The following is a 19,202-nucleotide window of genomic DNA, read 5'->3' as shown; positions in this document are numbered from 1 at the left end:
CTGGTCTTTGAATGTATTGCTGTATCTGTTCTTGAAGGCATAAACAAACAGCCTATGAATGAGTAGGCCTACCATTCATTTTTAAACTGGAAAACTCTTCAAAGCTTGATCTTTTCAATTTTGTGCATCGACTAAAATATTTTGATGTGATAATTCCAAATTTGACAGCACAATTAAACAGGAAATAATTAAAATCAGTCGTTTTTTACATTGACTCAACGTTTGTGAGACGCTGTCAATGTAAAAAAAGCGACTGAGTTGCTATCTGGGCGTATAAAGTTATATGCTGTCAGAATTAGTTCGCAGGCTATTAGTGTAGCGATCCATTATTTCGTCATATAAGTTTCCCTTTATTTTACTAAAGTAAACTACTTTAACCTAAATTTATTTCCTAATGTTTCTGTAATTTTCCATGCAATCTGCTCCCGAAGTAAATAAGAAAAAGAGAACTGACAATAAAATGATTTGTTCGCATTTGGCGAAAGCTCAATCGGACCAGCTCAGCTGAGAAAACATCAAAATCAAATTGATTGTTTAGTTAAAATGTATTAATTCGTGATAATGTTTATTGTCCCGTAGTTTCACTATACTGTAATGTTTAAATTCAATTTCGTTATAGACCTATAATATTATATGAACACCTTCTGACAACTAAAAATTACAATTCGAATAACAATTGTGCGATATTTTTGGTGTCCGACGTTTTCTTCGTAAACAGTTCTTCGTAAAACAATTCTTCGTAAACAATTCTTCGGAAAATTAATTCTTTGTAAAAGAATTCTTCCCAAAGCATTTCTTCGTGCATGCAATTGAGATTTGATGTAGGCTATACGAAGACATGCTTTACGAAGAATTGTTTTACGGATTTCATTTCACCGAGAACTGTTTACATCAAACAATTATTTTACGAACAATTTGCCTATAACCGATATTTTTACATTAACTGACACAAACGTGTGGTTTTCTCTCTGCCCCACGCAAAAACGTTTTAGCTTGAGCAGAAATTGATAAAGGTCTAACACAGGGGTGGGGAACCTGCGGCCCGCGGGCCGAATGCAACCCGCGTAACTGTTCCATGTGGCCCGCGTCAAAATTTCTTTACCCAAAATATATTAAAACTACAGCTCAAAAAAAGAGCAGGCTCTGCATTCTCGGTATATTGCGAATGGCCTTCTATGACTAGTTAATCCATCATAGAAGGCCATTAATTTGGCTTTCACAATTAATTTGGCGTACACATTAGTTTGTAACAAATGTGTACGTCACAATGTGACCGTCAAAATATGACCAGTTATTGTTAATCGGTCAGGTATGACATTCGTGAAAAGTGAAAGTGAAATAAATCATTGTCCGCTTCGCTGCATTTTTTATCTGTAAGTAAAATTTCAAAATTTTTAGTGGCCCGCCTGTGTTATTTCTCATTTTATGTGGCCCGCAATACTAAAACGGTTCCCCACCCCTGGTTTAACACGTGCAAAAGGTCTTGTGATTGTGTCCTCCAAGAAATCGAAGATTGCTGTATGTGATTTATTATGTCCTTCTTCAGATATCACTGATATTTTCAGGCAAAATTCGCACCATTTCGACAAAAATGGAAGAATTTGTAGAAGTTAGAAATTCAATGTCTTCTGAAGATATTGAAGTTTTGCAAAAGCTTCAGAAATATTTGTTTCATGATACCACGCCTGGAAAACAGTGGAAAGATTATATTTTCTATCCAGGTAGTTCTCCAGAAGCAGCTCAATATGCATATGATCATTGGACGCCACGAGAAGGAGACCTGCTCCTGGTGGGCTTCCTCAGATCAGGTAAGTCAATTTCATAGCCTACTTTTGTTTCTGTTCAATATTTGAAACGCTTTTCTTTTCATTGAACATAGGCTACTGTTGGAAACAGGCTTATAACTTTTTTGCAGATCTTATTCTACAATAATTACACGCTAACCTACTATAGGCTACCTTCTTGTAATGTAGTCCATAGGTTATAATTAGTCGAACAATACTATTCTATGGGGGAATCCCTGTTTTGAAGATCTTAGGCTGTTGTAACCTATTGAAGCTTAGGTTAGCAAAATGACGTTGCTTGTGCAAATGCGAGTACGAGTATGTAGCCTAGGCCTATAGCTAACATAGCTCTATAAAAGTTGCAATTGAAAAATAAGCACGTTAGACAATAAAAAAGGTTATAACAATATAACATCAACTTATTCAAGCTCTTTACTGTAGTGTTGAAGGGGTTACTTTTGGACCTCACTCCGGTTGAAGGGGTTACTTTTGGACCCCACTCCGGCATAATTTTAGGGGCCCGTAATATTTCGAAGAGCCCGGAAACTTGGAGAAATCAGCGCGTAATCTTTGTTTTTTTTGCGTTTTTCCTGTGTATTAATTTAGGTTCCGGAGGTCGCATTGGTACCGGAACCAAATTATCTTCTCAACGGCCCTATAGCTGCAGTATGTACCGGTAATGTGGTTAACGATCTAGACAAGTGCCCGATGACATGATGTTGCTTTCCAAAGCATAAACCTACTGATGCTAAATATCAGCTAAGAAAAAAACATGGCAACGTTGAAATGTATCCTACTCATGCTTATTTGGTGAAATACAATTTCAGGAGTGATATGGATGAATCAAGTATTGAAGTACATATTTTATGAAGGAAATGAGTTGGAAATGTGGGATGCCTCGCCTTTGGCATTTGCATTGCTAGAAACAGACACAAGTAAGTTTACGAATTATTGCTTAAGGATCAAATGACAATCTCCGTGAAGTTTAAGGCATAGCCTACTTTACATTGCAACCAGTTCCCAAAATACTATAACGCAGCTTCGCAGTGATATGGGCTATAGCTGCACATCACATTCCAGACATTATGCTGCATAATACAGTAGTCTGTTTTATATTTTCGAGATTAAATTCGCTTCATTGAATTCGTCTTCATCAGATTAGTCCGCTTTGAGCCTAAACCTACCGAAAACCTGAGAACCCCAATGCGTTTTATGAGATTAGCGCTCTAAACACATCCTTTCTTACTTGCACTAACTTTTTGGCTAATTTCAAATGGTTAGCTACAATGTTATAGCCTTCTTTGTATAAGTCGAGCATACGCATTCATTGCTGAAAAGAATCTGGAAGCAGCTGACTGGATGAGCAAATAATGGTCTTTTGCCGCTCCTGGCTAATCAGATTGAATTGTTCAACACTGAGCGTATTTTTAAGCTTTTCTCTATGTTTGTGAATTGTTTGTTGTTGTAATGTAAGCTTATAGTGTAGCCTACCACTATTATAGAATCTGCAAATAAAGTTATTTTTTTCACTTTCTCTCTTATAAGTAAAGTTGAGCATATGGCCTACGTTACAAATCAAAAACTCAAACAACTTTCCTTAAAGAAGCGTCCATGGGATACAAAAGATAAATTTGTGGCCTCAGTTGAACCATCTCGGTCTACTTTACCATCATCTTTGGTGACCAGCTTTTTGGCAGACAGCCAACCTTTCTGCCTGTGAAAAAAATTAATAAGATTTCTGATAGGTTGTAGGCTATTGTTTCCTTTTTAAAACAATGAGGATGAGCCGATTTAGGCTAAATAACGAGAACACATAACAAACATAAAACAGAAGAAAATTTCGAATTATGAGTTCATGGCATGCCTGAATGTGAACACGCAGATTAGCTTCTTTGTCTTTAGTCTGCTCAATGCAAATCTTTAACCACCTGGTGTAAGCCTGGATACGACAAAAATAAAACTAGCCTATGATATAATTTACTCGATGTAGGATAGTAGGCCTAACCTTTTTTTTTATCAATCAGAATAATGCATACAATTCGAGTAGAAAAATAATTTTAATACACACGTTTCATTGCATTGGGCAGGTGAAAAGTTTCCATTAATTGATAAGCTTCCGTACAAAAGACGTTTCATCACGACCAATCTGCCAGCAGAGCTGATAAATGTTGAGAAAATGAAAAAAGTTGGAGCAAAGGTAAACTAGCAATTTTACAACTAAATAAGTTTGCCCTATGAAGCGTTGGCTGGGTGGCCAAAAAAAGTAACCGAATGATGGTAGACAAACAAAGGGTACGATTGTGTTCTAAGACGATATCTTTTATCTCTCATTATAATTGCAATATGACTAACATTGCAATATCGTGTAAAATGTTACAAGATACTGTATGTTGGTAAATACGTTGCCAATTTTAGTCTGTTCTTATTTCGAAAAGAGACCGCGGTTAATTGTGGCTTAAGTTTCGAAAGGTTCAAACTGTTTGTTTTATTTACAGTAGTTGGTATTAGACCAATGGGCCCATATTTACAACATAACTTGTAAAACAATAAGTTAGACAATATAATTACAACAGGCTCAACAGCCCAGTTAACCCTTTGTCCTGTGGGGGGGTTCGGTAACTCGGTAGGGGCTTGAATGCCTACCATGGCCACCTGGAGATGCGGCCTGATTTGTCACATTTTGCCGATTTTGATTACAGCTACTGCTAGTGTTTGACTGACATTTTCTGAGATTGTTTTACTTTTTGCTGTCTCCTAATGATATAAATGCTTTTTGTTGCCTTGGGGAAGCAATAGCAAATGAGAAAATATAAATTGAAAAACGCTGAATCAGACTGTTATTGAAAAATTAACAGTCTGACTAAAATCTTCAAAATCACATTTTCTTTGTTTTTCAACATGTAAAGATGTTAAAACCAATTGTCATCTGGGGAAAACAGTAAAAAAAAAACGTAAAAATATAAATTTTAGAAAAAATTATGTAAACGTTCGCCCAAAGTTTGCAAAATCTGGAAATTTTTGTAAAATGTGACAAATCAGGCCGTATCTTTAAGTAGCAATGGGCCTACTTTCTCGGTTTACTTTTAATTTTTTTTTTGAAGAAAATCGCTTTTTTAGGTACAAAGTAAATTTTGCAAGATTTTGTAAATTTTGCTTTGTTAATATTCTATTAGAGCCATTACGGTTTTTCTTTGATATCAATAAAGTAATTCATCATAGATATAATTTGGTAGCGGTACAGCAATTGTACTTCTAACTAACTCCAAGTCATGTAGGCGCTAAGCCTAGCTGACGATGACGGCTAGGATCGTATTTATGTTTGCAGCACGACGTTAAAAGAGGACGAACATTTCTGCGCCATCTGCTTACAAAGCTAATCAAAGCATAGCGAAAGGTGGAATGTTCCTCGTATGAATTATGCACAGGCATGCCCACCAAACATGCACACGAGGCGGACGGATGTTAGTTTGCCAAAATTGCGATTCTGATGATGATATTCGAGACTATTTCACGGATCTCAAATATCTTACTTTTTGGAGCGCCAAGTGGTTTCAAGCCTAGCGTAACCATAGGCCTACCATCATCTTCTTGCATGGCGAAGTGACATTCTGCTTTCTTTTACTTTCCAATGACATTTACTTTCACGTCGGCTATTGACTGTTTTTAAATATGTGTGTTACAACCATCCCTTTGTATTGTAACAACCATACCCGGTATAGGGGATTGTTGTAACAAACGTGTACCGGTAGCTATATTCAAAGCGAGAACATTGCCGACATACTAACAGATTCAAAAAACTAAACGTTTCATTTTCTAGCACAGTTATGAGCAGTTGCTGTGAAAATTTAAAAAAGGTGTACAGAAAAATCAAAATTTTAATGTTTACAAGACAAAAAGTGTTACTGTGGCACGAAAGAGCTTAATCCGCTTCCGGGATTTTGCTCTATTTCGATACCACAAACCTAAGTTGTTTCTGACGGAACACATGGGTCGACTTGCCTTCACTGAGCAACCCAACATCGGGAACTCCCCCCTTCCCCGCATTACTTTCAAATCCGATCTCCTTTAATAAACGAAAATCCTTCACCAAAAAGATTAGCCTATAACCTGCGTGTAGATTCATAACAAGTTTACTTTAGTTTTAACTTGAATATTTTACAATAAATTGTAACAATGCGGGGCCCCTTGTTTTGGGGTCCCGGTGACTTGCACAGGTGGTAGTTACGGCCTTGTGTCCTTTTTCTGTTCTTCTCAATATCACATCTCAGTATCTTTCATTTTTAGTTGTTACTTGAATCGTAATATTTCCAAATAGCCAACATAATCTCAGGTTATTGTACACTGCAGCCTATAGGTCTATAGCTGAATAAATAGCTATTTCCTCCACAGCGACGTAGGCTAATGCGCTGAGACATAACCTAACCTCATTTTCATTGCATTTAAGATCGTTTACCTCTTACGCAACCCAAAAGATTTAATGGTGAATTTTTACAAAACTCGTCTAGCCTTTTCCACCTCCAAAAAGGATCCTGTAAATTCCATTGTTAATTTTGGATGGGACAACTATTTTGAACGCATCATAGAAGGTCAGGTATTGGTGAGATAACGATTAGAAACATGATTATGATTTAACAATTTTACAAGAATATATATAAAATCAGTAAATACAAACAATTAGGTCTGATAACCAATAACATTAATTTAAAATTATAAGAGTCTTTGCCCCGTAAAAAAGGCTTCGTCAGTGTTACACATAGCCTAAATATAGTGAATAGTCAATAAATATAATTCTGCTTGAATAATCTTGATTCTAGAATACTGACAATGCCACCTATTAGGCCGCGGAAGCTATAAATATTTAAAATAAATGTAAATAGTCCGCTAGACTGATTGTTTTTATTTAGCTACTAATTTTATTTGTTTGGTTGTATCTTACGGGTAACACTAAAAGGCGGAAATGCGGAAACGCGGAAACGCGGAATAAGCCGAAATAACTTTAGAATTAAAACAGTCATAGTATTTAATGATCTCACAATTGCTTCTAAATAATATCTTTCAATGATATTTCAACATAAGAAAATGTTCGGTATTGAGTTGTGGCTAAAAATCACATTTCCGCCTTTTTCCTATTTCAATAAATTCCATTAAATTTCGAAATTTACTCCAATAACTGTGGAACTAAAACAGTCAAAGTAGCCTATTTAATGACCTCACAATTGCTTCTAAACAATATCTTTCAATGATATTTCAACATAAAAGTAGGTTCGGTGATGAGTTGTTGTTAAAAATCGCATTTCCGCCTTTTTCCATGTTGCAACATTTCATTCTTTCATGATGAAGTTATCGCTATGTTAAACAATATGGACGCCAAGATCGTACTTCCGGGTTTTCTACATCGGCATTAAATCGCTACTTCTGCGGACAATACGCCATTTCATGCCGGCTTATTTCCGCCTTCCGCATTTCCGCCTTTTAGTGTTGCCCGTATCTTACTGCTGTTAAAATTACAGCTGTTTTGGTGGTCAGGCAACATTTACATTGATCTAATGTTTTTTTATTTAAACCATCTTGTGAACAGTCTATTAAAAATGCTAGTGTATTCTCGTTCGATTAGTCGGTGAACTTTTAATTTCCGTTGTTATTGGTCTAATCCAAAGTGACTTAGCTTGGAGAGACAAGGAAAAAATTCTGCTGTTGGGCCACAAATTTATTACTTAAAAAACAATCAGACAGTATAGCAGACTTAATCATCATCCTCACTTTGTTGCAACTAGTTTGTTGATGTTATTATACCTTATTTTATGGCCAAACTAAAATTTTGTTATTAAAGGCGACGCCCCTATGAACACCAAGCCAGGACAATGGTACCTCGATCACTTAATGTCATGGTATCCACACATTGCGAACGAATCGAACACCTACTTAGTTCATTATGAAGACTTTAAGAAGGTACAGTTCTAGATAAAGTACGTTAGACATGGAAGGCACTTTAACATGCAGATATCCAATCCATCGACTGCTGTCCAATTTAACCACGAACCAATGAGATGCTCCGTTATCTGTCCAATTGTGACCATTCCAGCATTCAGCCAGAGAACTAATTATTACTTTGAACTTTGTTTGGTAATTACAGAAGAAAAAAGAGTTATAGCAGAGGTGGGAATCAAACCCACGTCAATGTAACGACTACCACCGCCCACCTTAACTTTTCATTACAATTTAGAGCTGAAAATACGCTCAGAATGCACCAAATTAATTGTAATTTTTCATTTTTTTTGTGGGGGAGATTCCCCAAACCCCCGCTGTTTTTCTCCTCTTGCTAAGACGCGTTCCCACTTTCAAAACTTCACCAGTGCCACCACGTGTTAATTGTAGGCTATTGAGTGTTAAAGCATTACAGTAGCCTATAACCTATGCCTATCGCGGATATGTATTTTCAAAAATGTAGCTTTAATGGCTCTCTTGCTCAAAAAGATTCTCGACCACTGGTCTACTGTATGTCCATTGTCCACACTCACTATGCTGATTTTAAATTATGTGAGATATAAGTGGTTGGGATAGGTCTAGAAAAGTGCATCAATTTTCTGGAACTTTTAGTCTAGAGAAGGATTGATTTTAGTTAACCTAACTAGGCCTAAATTTTTGTTTAGGCTATTTTTTTACCACCAAACCCTAGGCATAGTTGGATAATCGTCTTTTTTCCGGAGTTGTAAACCTAGTTTTGACACATTAGCCTAAACGCCAAAAATGAGTAGCCCATCCTACTTTTCGCTCTCTCAAAATTAAGAAGTGCACGTGGAGCTGATAAACACAGAATGTCACGCCTTGCTGTGATGATAAGGGTCGCAGCTGCTGTAGAGATAAAAGTTAGATTTTTTAACATGACAGAATAGGCTACACTTCTTCACAAATGTGGATGACCTTGCTGTTAATATTGGTCACAACGGTAAACCATAATCTCTTCGTGGGAAAATTGTGACATAAGATTCTCGGATCCGTTCGTCTGTATGCAATGACCGAAATAAAACACTCTTCTGAAAACGTCTATTCAAAAATTGTATTTCTGTACAAATAGCATCTCTGTAATTTGTATGTAATAATGCTTCTGTAATTTGTATTTGTATTTTCTGGTATTTGTTATTTCTGTAAATTGTATTTCTGTAAAATTGCGACGCAACACCATACGCCACTAAAAACTTGTCACTACAATACAAATTACTGAGATAAAGACGGAAATTTCGTCCAGTTGGCAAGCACTAAGCAAAACAGTTAAATATGCGACCAACTTTTCACACAATTATTTTAAAATGACGAGAATAGATTGCAATATTTCAAACGCACGTAAGCAGTTTCTGTGACATAATAATGAAAAGCATTAGGTTATGAAGCTATTTCAACACCTGTTGGATTTGGCTTACACCATATCTCGTAATTCAAGATTTAACGATGATGTAATGTTTCAACAGGTGTGACCAGAGGTGATGCAATCTTTGCTAATTTTTAGCAATAGTCCATTACGTCAGACGCCAAGATTCAGTAGACCTGAACGGTTTTATGTGACGTTTGATTTAAAAATTGTCCGGACAAATATATCAAAAGTAGGCTACCGTAGTGAATGTAGGCAACATTAAGTTAATTTAATTCTAAACGCAGGCTATTGAACTTTTTATTGATAATAATGTTAGGCCTACAAAATTTTAGGATATGAAAACACAAGTGATATTACTTTCCGAATTTCTGGATTTTCCCGTGTCGGAGCAGAAAGCAACTCAAATTACAACTTTGACTATGCTTGGCAACTTAAGAAAATCCTTGAGCAGAATCAACTCAGTGAAAAGTAAAACTTCCATTACTGCAATCCAAAAAGGTACCGAGTGATGACAATGAGATTTGACTTAGTTAATTTACAAGAAAATCCTTTGTAGAAAAAGGGGCATGTTGGTTACGGGGTAAATATTCTGTTAATAGCCTACTTTGCTTCAAAATCATGTGTTTGCATTAAAATTGGTCACTTTGTTTTTTTTCACTACGAGTGTCGCTTCTGGCAAAATTTTTACATGTTACAGGATAGCAAATGTGTTTAGCTAAAAATAAGAAAAATAGGTTGTAAAACTAGCAACGAAAATAAGATAAACAGATTTATAGGCTGTGTAATCTAACCAAAGTTTATACAAGTTTTCCATCATAAAATTTCTGATACATCTTATAGCCTTTCATTAGCAGAGCCCATGTCCCTATCAGAAGAAATAAAATATGTAGCAAAATATTTGTCACGATCAAACACGTTTTGTTAATCCTATGATCAAATTTTGTTCCAAAAGCAATTCTGTACCCAATATTAATTCTTCAGTAACTTTTGTTATCACCTAATTATCTAAACCGAAGGTTACCAAAACTACTGCACGCGGGTCAAATTCGACCAGCAAGGCTCGCCCACACGGCCCATCGTACTGTGCAATGAAAGTGATATACAGTATAAACTGAATAATGATCATGTCAAAAGTTAATGCTGTTGGCTATGAAGCGTTTTGATATTTAATTCGCTGTTTCCAGTTCTTATTTGTCCGCCCCGTTAGCTCAGTGGTTACGCTCTTCACTCCTGCGTCAAAAGCCTCTACAAGTATGCGAAACTTACCATGAATAACCTATCAAGGCTTTGTCGGTCCAAGGATAAAGATTCAAAACCAAACCAACAAACTTTCCATAAATTTTTTTTGTGAAAATAGCTATTTTTGAAAAATTAAGTACGGTAAGGTAGGCTATGTGTGACTTTAAGAAATTGAGATAAAATAATGAGTTTTTTGTCTACAACTCATTCGCCTGCAACGGCCGCACTTGTCAGTTGTTGCATGTTCCTGAACACATACGTCACTGTCTACAGTGCAATTATTTTAATCCGAATTGTTTTTTTCAAAACAGACTACGTTGGGGAATGGAAAACCTATTTCACTGTCCTTCAATCCGAAAGAATGGACGCCATTGTAAAGGAAAAGCTCAAAGATATTCCGATTAGCTTCACTTATGACATCTAAATGATTGTGAAAAAACATTGTAATGAGTCGCATTATGTCAGATGGAAAGCTATATTCATCGTCCAAAGCATTTACAAACTTTATATTCACATTATATAATCTTTTACCGTAGCTATTAGGCTACTAATCTGTTTGCAAAAAAAATAAATATGTATGAGCTACATTATTCACGCAAAGTCAACGTCATACTTCCTGTACTTTTGTCAGTGGTGTAAATTGAAAAATCACCAAACGTAAAGCTATGCCTTTATCTGTCAAAACCAGCTGGTATAGCAATGCATTAATGTAATATGATTTACACTTTGAAGATGACTGTATAGCCGACAGTATATAGTTTAGCTTATCCGCCCATACCTAGCTGTGGAAGCTTAACCGTATCTGTTACTGCTTCCTTTCGGCGGCAAGAGTTACTGGCCGAGACCATCAAGTCTACGTCTCTCTTATTGCTAATTAGCCTACTCCGTCGGCTTATATCAAGTAACAACGGGAAAAATTATGCTGTTTGTCAAAAGCCTTATCTATCACTTCAATCAATTTATTTCACAAAATATATTCGTGATTGTGTATTTTAGGTAGAAAAGGTGATAAAGACTCGGTTTTTGACCTATTTTCGCCATTTTTTGGTCAAATTTCTCAGCTAACATTTTATTTTGAAAGTCTTCTTGCGTTGAACACAGAATTTCATCAATTTTTTATTCCGTTTTTGTACAAACAGTATTCCATGCACTTTTTGCACTACAAAGCAATTTGTACAAATAGCAAATTACCTTCCTAATTATTGTCTGCCAGCAAGGAATGACTCATATCGCGTCAGATCGCGATTCCCTACCCAGACAGCAAAATCGACATTGAATCAATGTAAAAATGACGGATTTTGCTGCCTGGGTACTAAATGGAATTTTAGCGCCGCCGACAAACACAAAATAAAAAAGCACGCTAATAGTAAACTGTCAATCAAGCTATTGAATATCAGCAAATTTCTTGCATTTTATAACTGGCTGTGACAAAAGGTTTATTGTGAACTTCACAATTATCCGATACCAACATAATCGGGATTAAAAGTTGGGGCAAGAAAAAAAAGTAAAAGTCAAGAAATCTCAGGTTTCCAGCGTCACTGCTTGTATGTGAAATTGCTGAATTAGCAGAGGGTGAGACCATAGGGTCTACGCCAGTAACAGGTACGGTTAAGCTACAGCGACAATTCGAGCGCAGTGATCGCAGGGAATGATCGAGAACAACGTCTAGACTTCTTAGTTATAAGTATGCTTTTATTGTACAAAGGAATTTCACGTCACCATATAACTTAGGAGGTTGCAATCATCTTGATTATAATCGAACACAATTCAAATCATCACAACCAAGCATCTCAGCAAAAAGAACTTGATTACAAATTAGAACATACAAGAAATTATATCACTACTGGACCAAACTTGGTCTTCCAATCTCACCAGAATAACATCTACACTGCACCAAAATTTATACTGTTACTCGACCAAGCATGGTCTTCCAATCGTACCAAAAATTATACTATTACTGTCTATTGAACTGAAGGCCATCTGAGAAGGTTGTTTCTAGCTGATGCTTTGGCACGAACTGAGTTGGCACACCTTCTCAGATGTCTAGTTGTGTCGACTTGGGGATTCAAAACCCCAACACTGCTCACTATTGCCCTAGCGCTTGTGTACAGTGCTGCCGAATATGCTTCTCCAGTCTGGTGCCGCAGCACACACGCGGAAAAGTAGATATCGCCCTTAACGACACCATGCGCATAATCACTGGATGCCTGCGTCCAACTCCCACAGACTTACTACCAGTGCTTTCAGGCATCGCCCCACCGAAACTACGCAGAGAGAATTCCACCGTACGGCTCGCATTAAAGGCAGAGGTCAATGATCGCCATCTCCTCCACAATGTAGTGTTTGACGCACAACAGCTCACACGCCAACGCCTGCTTTCCAGGCACCCTTTTTCTCGACACGTTGTGGCGCTTCATGAAGGTCACTTTGACCTGATGAAGTCATGGAGAGACCGCTGGGAAACCATCTCACGGCCCAACCAGTTCCAAGTCACACCAGACACTACGGTACCACCTGGCTCAGACCTGCCAAGAAAAGAATGGGTGACTCTGAATCGCCTCCGTACTGGTGTTGGTCGCTTCAAGCACAATATGTTTACCTGGGGATTGTGTGACTCACCAGCCTGTGTTTGTGGTGACTGTCAAACAGCACAGCACATCATTAATCACAGTCCAGTGTTTCGACCTGCAGAACATGTGGATCTCATAGACCCTGATATGAAGACATTACTCTGGTTACAACAATTGGGAGATGTTGCCTGAATTGCTGCCTCATAAGCAAGAATAAGAAGAAGAAGAACTGAAGGCCAGAACGCGATATACATAGTCGCTGAGGAATCAAGCATCTGTAGGCTATAACGTTGAAGAGACGAAAAACTACGCATATGTGACTAAAACTGCCGGTTGCAAGAATGCTTTTAGCTTATTGGCATGCGATTTCTTGAGAGGCACGCAAATTCCTAATCACGCTTCAAAATCCCGAAGCACAACTGCAAAATTACTTGAATTACTGGGTAACGTTACATATATGCAAAAGAACGACAATTTCACGACGGTAACAAACGTTGAAACGACCTAAGGTGAAACGCAGGGCGCCACAACTGTGCTTGTACACGAGAAAATTATTGATAGGCTATTTAGGATAGTCTTTCAAATGCAGGTTGATCTTACATTTAGCTTACTGCCGAAAAGGCAAGTGATTCTATTTCACATATTCGCATGTGCAGTTTGACAATGTTGCCTACTTTGATGGCGTAAATCTCTATGATCTAAAACTACAAGCATGGAGATTAGGCCTTTATCGTCTACGGCGACTATTTTCCCATAAATGTCCCACAGTCCGGTGTTCGAATTTTGTACTGCGACGTGAGTTCCGATTGGGAATTCAGGAAGACGATGAGCATGATTGTCGTAGTAGGCTTTTGGTGTCTTTGCGCGTTTTTGCTTGTTGCATCTCGCTCTTCCATTTTCGGGAGAAGGCCTGATAATGTAGGCTACTGGAAGAGTGTTTTGAGTCGGTCGTCCGAACACTTTCTGGGAAGGTTACAATCCATCCTTCTCACATCAAAGATTTTGCTAGTTGATCTTCGTCGAGGTAGCGATGCGTCCATGAGAGACGTATTAACTTTTTCGTCGTTAATGGTTGCCTCAACTTTTCCTGTGCGGTGGGATGGCGCAACGGATAAGGCGTTGGCTTTCCAATTATGCAAGCCTGGTTCGACTCTCAGCTTCTGCTGGTTGTTGGAAACACCGCTCACCTCTACCTAGGGTGTAATAAATTGGGTGGGCATAATTGCTACAGGAAAGGCGGCCGAGAGAAAGGAACTGGCCACCCTACTCTCCTTAGTGCCGAAAGATTAGTGCAATGAGAACCTTATCTTCTCATACATGACACTTGAATCAAGTATGGGACCACCTTTTACGTTTACAACTTTTCCATTAGACTGCGGATAGGTTGGAGTAGAAGTACGATGGCGCACGACCCATTCAGGAAGAAATTTGGAGAATTTCTCAGACTTGGGGTCCGTTGTCGGACCACATAACATCTGGTATTTTACTCTGCAGTGCGGGTAAACTAATCACGTAAAGCTTTGACAACCACAATAGACGTAGTGCTATGCCTCATGAAGTAAATTGACGGCCAGTCTGTAAAACAATCTACCATGATTAGATGGTGTTATCCATCCCTCAGCTACAGCATTGTGAAACGAAGGTCGACAAAGCATCGAGCGTTTATTTAGCGGAAGTCGGCAAGGCAGTGCGGACTTTTTTTCTTTCTGTCTCAAACCAGAACGCTATTGTGCATTCGCCCATTGGTAGATTCTTTTCTAGACAGTAAAAATAACGGATTTTGGTAATTGGCGTGGAGGACAGTCTATAACTGTGATCATGACTGTCTTATTCAAACTTCGGTAAAACATGGAAATAATCGTGCACAACGTTGTTTAATTACTGTGAATCTGATGGCAGTAAATTTGACATTCATTGCTTGCTGCAATGCGACAAGTTTTAAGCAATACACATAAGTGATAAAAGTGAAACAATTTGAGTAGGGTAGATGAAGTACAATCAGTGGCGTAGCTAGGGGGGCGGACCGCTCCGGGCGGCACGTCTGGGGGCGGCACTTTCAGACTACGATTTTTGATTTTGATTATAATCTGATAAAAAAAAACACATTTCATTTTCACATGCTTTTTCTTGAACAGGCTGAAAAATCTGAATCCACCCCGGGAGGCACATTCCGGCACATTCCCTAGCTACGCCACTGAGTACAATTAATTACAAGCAATATCAGAACGCGGGTGATCAAAGTTGTCAACGTTTACTCCATGACGTCACACAATACAGTAGTGTATATTAGCGTTTCTAGCACTAGTTGTAACGTTCATCTGATAAAATTGAAAGTAAAAGCAACAATAAACAGGATGGTTTATTACTTCACTGACGTTTCGCGCACCATGACAATGCACATTGTCGTGCACATCTCCGTTTAGTTTCGCGCATCATGACATGCACATTGCACATCTCCGTTTAGGCCTACTAGGTAGATAGCCCTAGCAAACAGTGGTGCCACGCGGCATGGTGTGAACAATGGTCAAGCAGCACATCCCCACTTCGCCAAGTATTCAGATCCCCGCCTGAGAACCAGCTGGGCCATGGCCTCTCTAGACTTGCCTCATCAAGGCGTAACCGTTTGCTCACTGGTGTTGGACGCTATGGTGCAGACATGTTGCGCTGCGGCTTGGCAGAGAGTGCTGCTTGTGAGTGTGGTGAAATGCAGACGGCAGCCCACATTATCATAGATTGCCGGCTATACAGACCACCGCATGGTATGTAAGGCCTAGTTTCTATCGATGACGACACCATGCAGTGGCTAACCAACGGATGCCCTAACATATAGCGACAACAAGAGAGAAGAAGGTAGGGCAATATATGGTTTGACCCTAAAAAATTGCAACAAAAGGTTTTTCAACTGATTTGATTAGTATTGGGTGTCAGTATTAACATATTCAGAATCTTAAGGGATCCAACTTCCAAAAGGTGGTTATTTTCAAGATGGCTTCCAAGATGGCCGCCAAACCATTAAAATAACAGTAAATTGACCATAACTCGGTTGCAGGGGTTCTTGGTTTTTTCTTGAATTGAATGTTTATTAACCCCTGATGACAGCAGAACCGCTGCTGGCGTAACAAAGCTTCGATGGCACAAAGGTAACACGATGAGTCTCAAGTTCTTTTATTCGTGAGTTCGAGTTGAATTTAGATTTGGAATTTGAAAAGTTATCTTATGAGTCTGAGTTAATTTTCAGTAATATTATGAGTCTCTGTCTGAGTCTCTGTTAAGATTGTGAGTCTCTGTCTGAGTCTCTGTTAAGATTGTGAGTCTCTGTCTGAGTCTGAGTTAAAATTGTTTTGTGCAGAGGTATATAAAGCACTTTCAGAAAAAGGAAAAAGAAACAGTTTCGTAATTTAAAATTGGCAAATTCCAACAATGTTTACAAACTAGGTTGAACTCCTGCTAGTGAGATTCCATTGCAGAGGTGAATCGCGGATATACTGAATAAGCAATAAATGGCCATTTTAACAGACTCACTTGAGAAAGCTGCGGGTGGTAGGTTATTTGAGTAAAAAATGATCCATCAAAATTATCCCAGTGCACAACAAGTGAGTTTTCTTAAGAAACGCAACTAGCCTATTTATTCTCACTGTTGGGTTCAGTGAGTTTTTAAGAAACGTAAATGTTATGTGAGAATTACGTTTTGTAGAGAGCTAAAAACAATGGAAATTCATTCGGGTCCCTACAATCACTCCCTGCAAATTTTAAGACCGTGGGATCGAAGATCACACGTCTTAAAATTAACAAAAAGGTGAAAGTAAAACTAAAAAATAAACACGATAATTGATGCAATAATGTGGTTATGCAGGTCATAAAAATCGGATTGAAAAGTCCCTTTAAAAAGCATGAAGAAATGGCGTTAAATGATGAGCAAACAAAGGCACAAAAATATAGAAGCATGTTAAAAATAATCGCAAGTTTCATCTGATGAAAGTCTGGCGCAAGCAAGCCTTGACTTGCTATGTTTTATTTTATTTTTTTATATATATATTTTATTTTTTTTAAAGAGAAATCATGCGAGCATGGCGTGTGTTCGTCTTTAAGTCTCTGGCTTGATTCGGATAATGTCTTTATACTTCAGAGTTCGATATGATTAGGCTTCTCGTTTCTCACTTCATCAGAGTGTTTTGTTGCGTTTCGAGCTTTCCGAATAGAACCAGGCTTTGTGCGTCACTGCCAGTAAATCTGCTCTGGTGATTTCTCCTGAAAGTAATACAAATACAAGGTGCAGAAATAATGTGTTGTAGCTAAAACAGTATATAAAAAACGACATCAAAACAATGCAAAGCGAATTAATTCACGCAAGAGCAATTAACAATAACAGCAGCACTCACTACAGGACTTCTTATTCCGAAAAAAAGCAAACAGTCTAATTATTGGTAGCGAATTAGAGATAATTTAGAAATACCGTCTGGGATGTAGAAAAAGGTAAAGAAACATATAAAAGGTCGCAAGATAACGTTGAAAGAATGTAGAGGTAGAGTATTGAAACGAAGAGAGAAAAAAACACACACGCATTTGGCTAACGCGATTGATTGACGAGAACCAAAATATCTGACCACAACTGAAGGATGGCACTGTGCTGAAGTTGAACTTCGTTTATGAAGTTGCAAAAAGCTTCGGCAAAAAATGCAGCCAGCGATTTAGCTGGAGCTGTAAAAAATCTGCTATTTGCAGTGTATCGCAATGCGATTGAGGGCCTAAAGCAATGTTGTTTTAAAAATGAGAATAGACTGTGCTATTTCTCAGGCAATGTCAAAACATGCCCTACAACATACCAGGTTGACCTCGATAAAAAGTAAAAAATAGCTATGTGGGGACCACATTTAGGTACCATTAGCCACATGCTTTGAAAGGGTACGTGGGGGCCAAGTTTGGACTCCATTAGCCACGTTGCCCAGACAAGATTGCGTGGGGGCTTGATTGCTCCATTAGCCACGCTGCTCAGACAATAAACAAAAATGTTCAAGCATTATGACGAAAACATGTAGCTTTTTGGTACTGGACGATTTATTATGGATTTTTTGTTTTGGATAATTTGACAGCAAATGTCAGATTTCTTTTTGATAATTGAGAGCACCACAATAAAATATGTAATGGTGGTTCAAAGCAAAGAAGCTGCAATTCTCCAACATCGGTATTCAATAACACGTAATAATGCCGGATTGTGACGTCATAATGGCAAAAGTCTACTACAATGCCAGCAGTTCAGTTGAGCCTTTGTGACATCAATTATGACGTCACAATATGGCTCTAGTGATTTAAAAAATGAGGCTGGTACGCAGGTACACTGTTTTTTGCATTGAGTAACAAGTCTTATAACTTCAATGTCATTTTTGACCATAGTTCTTATGTGAAAGCGATTCAGCATTAAATTATCTTTGTAATGAAGTATAAAAGATCAATTTTAGACGATTTCGAATTTTTGGCCTATGGGAGCTGTTGTCATTACGGAAAAACAGTGATGTACGCGTATACAAAAAATATTGACGTCGTCAGCGTAAACGCAAACGTTTGAAAAACCATACGCCGTATGCATCAACGTATAATTTGTAAAAAAAAGTTGACGGCGTCAGCGTCAGCGCATACACTAGCGCAAACTCATTTTGTTTGCTAGGTGCCAAATATTCACACTGTATAAACTACTCGAAACAAACAAGTTTTATTTTGAATTTCCACGAAGAAACACAAGCATCTGAAATTGTTTATCTGACATTTTGCTGCGTTTTGGTTTCAATATGTCTTTGCCCATTGAAAACGTTTTTTCAACTGCAGTGCTGGAAGGTATTGGCGTGTGGTTGCGAAAAAAATACATTAAAAAGTATATGTTGACGCTATGCGCTAAAAAACCGCGAAAACTTTACGGCGTAGCCTCAAGCTACAACTATCCAAAAAAATGTGGCCATAAGCGTTAGCGCAAACAAAAAGTCTACGCCGCAAGTCTATGGCGTAGAATTTGCGGCGTATACGTACATCTCTCCGGAAAAATGGCCAAAACTCACTATTCCCAAAAAGGAATCAAGTTTGTTTTTTTGGTGACTCCACAGTCCACATCACCAATCGAACCTCCTGACAAAGTTTCAGCTTAATATTATTATTTTCCGGGTCAAATCATTCAGCGACTGGACTAGTGGGCCAGTTCTCTTTTTCATTGATTCAACGTCTGTAGACGTTAAAGCTAGGGAAAAACATTAA

General features: G+C 38.1%; 1 protein-coding gene across 1 annotated transcript; it reads left to right on the top strand.

The window, feature by feature from the left end:
- The first annotated feature begins 1,591 nt into the window (after window positions 1-1,591).
- On the top strand, window positions 1,592-11,253 carry LOC145776952 (amine sulfotransferase-like). Its single transcript, XM_082588237.1, has 7 exons — window positions 1,592-1,808; window positions 2,612-2,719; window positions 3,872-3,981; window positions 6,229-6,370; window positions 7,615-7,733; window positions 9,486-9,651; window positions 10,704-11,253. The coding sequence occupies exons 1-7, from the start codon at window positions 1,592-1,594 to the stop codon at window positions 10,814-10,816; spliced, it is 975 nt and encodes a 324-aa protein (XP_082444363.1). The 3' UTR covers window positions 10,817-11,253.
- Window positions 11,254-19,202: the final 7,949 nt, after the last annotated feature.

The sequence above is a fragment of the Aplidium turbinatum genome, chromosome 1 (assembly GCF_918807975.1).
Source record: "Aplidium turbinatum chromosome 1, kaAplTurb1.1, whole genome shotgun sequence".
In the NCBI taxonomy this organism is placed as follows: Eukaryota; Metazoa; Chordata; class Ascidiacea; order Aplousobranchia; family Polyclinidae; genus Aplidium; species Aplidium turbinatum.
The sequence above is the reverse complement of the archived record's forward strand: the minus strand, read 5'-3'. Positions and strand labels throughout refer to the sequence as shown.

Coding starts and splice junctions, on each gene's coding strand:
- LOC145776952 (XM_082588237.1), top strand. CDS start 1,592: ATGGAAGAATTTGTAGAAGTTAGAAATTCAATGTCTTCTGAAGATATT. Junction 1,809..2,611: donor GGTGGGCTTCCTCAGATCAG/GTAAGTCAATTT, acceptor ATACAATTTCAG/GAGTGATATGGATGAATCAA. Junction 7,734..9,485: donor ATTATGAAGACTTTAAGAAG/GTACAGTTCTAG, acceptor ACAAAATTTTAG/GATATGAAAACACAAGTGAT.